Source organism: Buceros rhinoceros, unplaced genomic scaffold (assembly GCF_000710305.1).
Source record: "Buceros rhinoceros silvestris isolate BGI_N320 unplaced genomic scaffold, ASM71030v1 scaffold15763, whole genome shotgun sequence".
In the NCBI taxonomy this organism is placed as follows: Eukaryota; Metazoa; Chordata; class Aves; order Bucerotiformes; family Bucerotidae; genus Buceros; species Buceros rhinoceros.
In genome coordinates this window covers 4,177-6,729 of record NW_010405556.1, presented here as the reverse complement: position 1 = coordinate 6,729, position 2,553 = coordinate 4,177, and the positions used below count along the sequence as shown (strand labels likewise).

The window sequence follows — 2,553 nt, the reverse complement described above, 5'->3', positions numbered from 1 at the left end:
TGTCATGACCAGTGTGTTCCTGAAAGTAAAATTTAGGGAATATCTATGAAAGAAAAAGGGTCATTTGTAAGATAAGGAGATAAAAGGCATTTTTTAAAATGCTTATCTTGAAAAGTAACAACAAGAAGTTTAAGTGTGTTTTTGCTGATTTTTCTCTCCAACTATTTGAAGCTATAAATGACTTAACTCAGTAAAATTCCAAATGTAATTATCTTCTGTACTTAGCCCAAGGCTTTCCATATATCTCTACGCTGCTGTCTTGCATACAAAATAGGTTTTTCAATAGCTGGTAACTATATAATGTACAACATTGTTTTAATTTCCCCTTCTTTGCTAACCCCTTGCCTAGACGCGGACACGCTGTCAGAGCCGCCCAGCCAGAGCAGCGAGGGAGACAGAAAGGACTCAAAAGCATTTGGAAAGGCAGTTACACAAACAGGTCATACCTTCGCATCGCATTCAATATATTCCGATTCACCCCCTTATCGGCCCTTTGGAAAAAAATTATCGGCTACAAGTGGCAAAAAATAATAGTAGTAGTAGTAATAATACATGGGGAGTATTAGTATATGAGAGACCACCGAACGAGCCAGGTCATGCAGCGTTTTGAAAGAAACATCAACCATTTCCCCCGTGTATCAACAGCTCTAAACGAAGGGGACCACATTCCGCTCGCCCCCCTCCGCCCCCCGGGTGGGTATAAAAAGCATTAGATACATTCTGATGGATTTCCAATCACGTCAGCCTGTTTAAGTTTCCTATTTCTTTTCAAGTTACGGTTTAGAAAAGAGGAAATGAAGCTGCAGTTTCTTTTGACGGTTTTTAAAACTACTACAAGAAGGTTTTGAAAGCTGGTTTCCAGTCATAGGGGGAAAATCAGAACTCATTTTTTAATGCTGTCGAGAATTGGATTTGATTAATACTGAGGTAATATTAAAATAAATTTTATTTTACCTGTAGCTCTAACTGCTGTACAACCTGCATTTGTACTCTACATTGGGCTGTACTTCTATCATCCAGCGCATGCTCACTGTTGAGATGTCTGTAACAATACACAGAAAATCATTAAGTGAAATGGATAAACAAAAAGGAAAAAGTAGTTACCAGGATGAACAAGCAATCTGAATGTTATCCAGCAGATCTTCATCGATATCGGAGATTTTTAAGGTAATTTAAATTTTTCCTCTGTCCTGCTTTGTCTTGTGTATCATCCCATCACTCCTCATATCTTAAGCGCGGTATTTTCAGAAGGCAGCTCATTTGTACGTAAGAGAAATTTTGCAGAACAGTTATTTTTCCTCCATTAGGTAAATGAAAGTGAGATCAAGAAATTATAGTAGAATAATAATTTCATATGTAATTTCGTATTACTTGACTGTAAGATGCTGGATATATCTAATGGACACATGCAATACATGAATAATTGAATCCCATAGAACCCTCGTGTTTACATGACTAAAAATAAAAGAAAATACATGACTGTGTAAAGAACAAAAACCACATAAAATCTGTATGTGCAAATATGTACCAATAAAAGAGAGGAAAATACGGACAGTTACTGTAAATCAAATCTTCTTCATCCAAAAGAAACAAGAAGTCATCCAGAACAGCCAGAATTCGAGGTTTATTGGACTATGTGTTCTGAAAAACTTCCCCCATGCAAATGTTAAAATAAATTAAAAAAAAAAAAAAAGCCTTTAAAATAAAACTGCTCTAAGGCTCAGGCTAAAGCTATGTTTTGGGGCTAATACCTTCACAGAAGTGCAGAAAAAAAAATTATATCCCCAAATATTGTTCTCCCACCTACGCTTTTTTTACTTTTAAATTGCCTTGATTTCAAGATCTTTAGAATATGATGGGCTAAATTTACCTCCACTGGCTCCTGTGATTTACAGCACGGAACAATTTGGCCTACTTATCCTCCTAACCGCTGATCTTCAACGCAGAATGTTTAGCGTTCTGGGGAGGAACTTTTTCACCTGCTATCGAGGAATTTTTTTTTTTCACCATGGCAAGCAGAGAAGCTCTGATTGTGACCACTGTAAGACATGAGCTGCCCACCCTCGCGCCGCTTCCCTCCCCTCTCAGAAATACGCCACCAGCCAACTACCCGCTGCTTATTTTATGCCACCTTGGTCCAGCGACTGATTTTTCTCCAGCACATCGGCAGCGGCTGGAGGATGAAGGTGGCTGCATCCGTTGATGTTCAATGTCGGGTACAGTTCACCAGGGAGGAGAGCCAGCCCCCCAAGGCAGGCAGCCAACTGCCACCTATGGTGCCAGGACCATGTGGATAACACAATCCCACCCAACCTTCACGAGGCTTTTAGTGATCTACGAGATCCCAGGCAAAAGCATCACTACTTGTTTCAATAGTGACTGAACAGTGAGGGCAGCTCCAAGTTATTTTATAAACTTTTCGATGCATTTAACCCCCCCGGGGTGCCTGCCTCTTGCCTCCTCTTTGCAATTCAAACCTCTGCAGAAAGCCTCCCCAACTGCAACTTGCAGCTGCAAGTATTTCGGGACCCTTCGCTGCTGACCCCAGGCACC

General features: G+C 40.3%; 1 protein-coding gene across 1 annotated transcript in view; it reads right to left on the bottom strand.

The window, feature by feature from the left end:
* Nucleotides 1-1,042, bottom strand: part of FOXP1 (forkhead box P1) — a gene marked incomplete at its 5' end in the record, with an annotated part of 33,860 nt that extends 32,818 nt beyond the window's left edge. The window contains one exon of the mRNA XM_010133786.1: nt 955-1,042. Coding sequence (XP_010132088.1) covers nt 955-1,042 — 88 coding nt within the window. The remainder of the gene's footprint in view (nt 1-954) is intronic.
* Between the last annotated feature and the right edge of the window lie 1,511 nt (nt 1,043-2,553).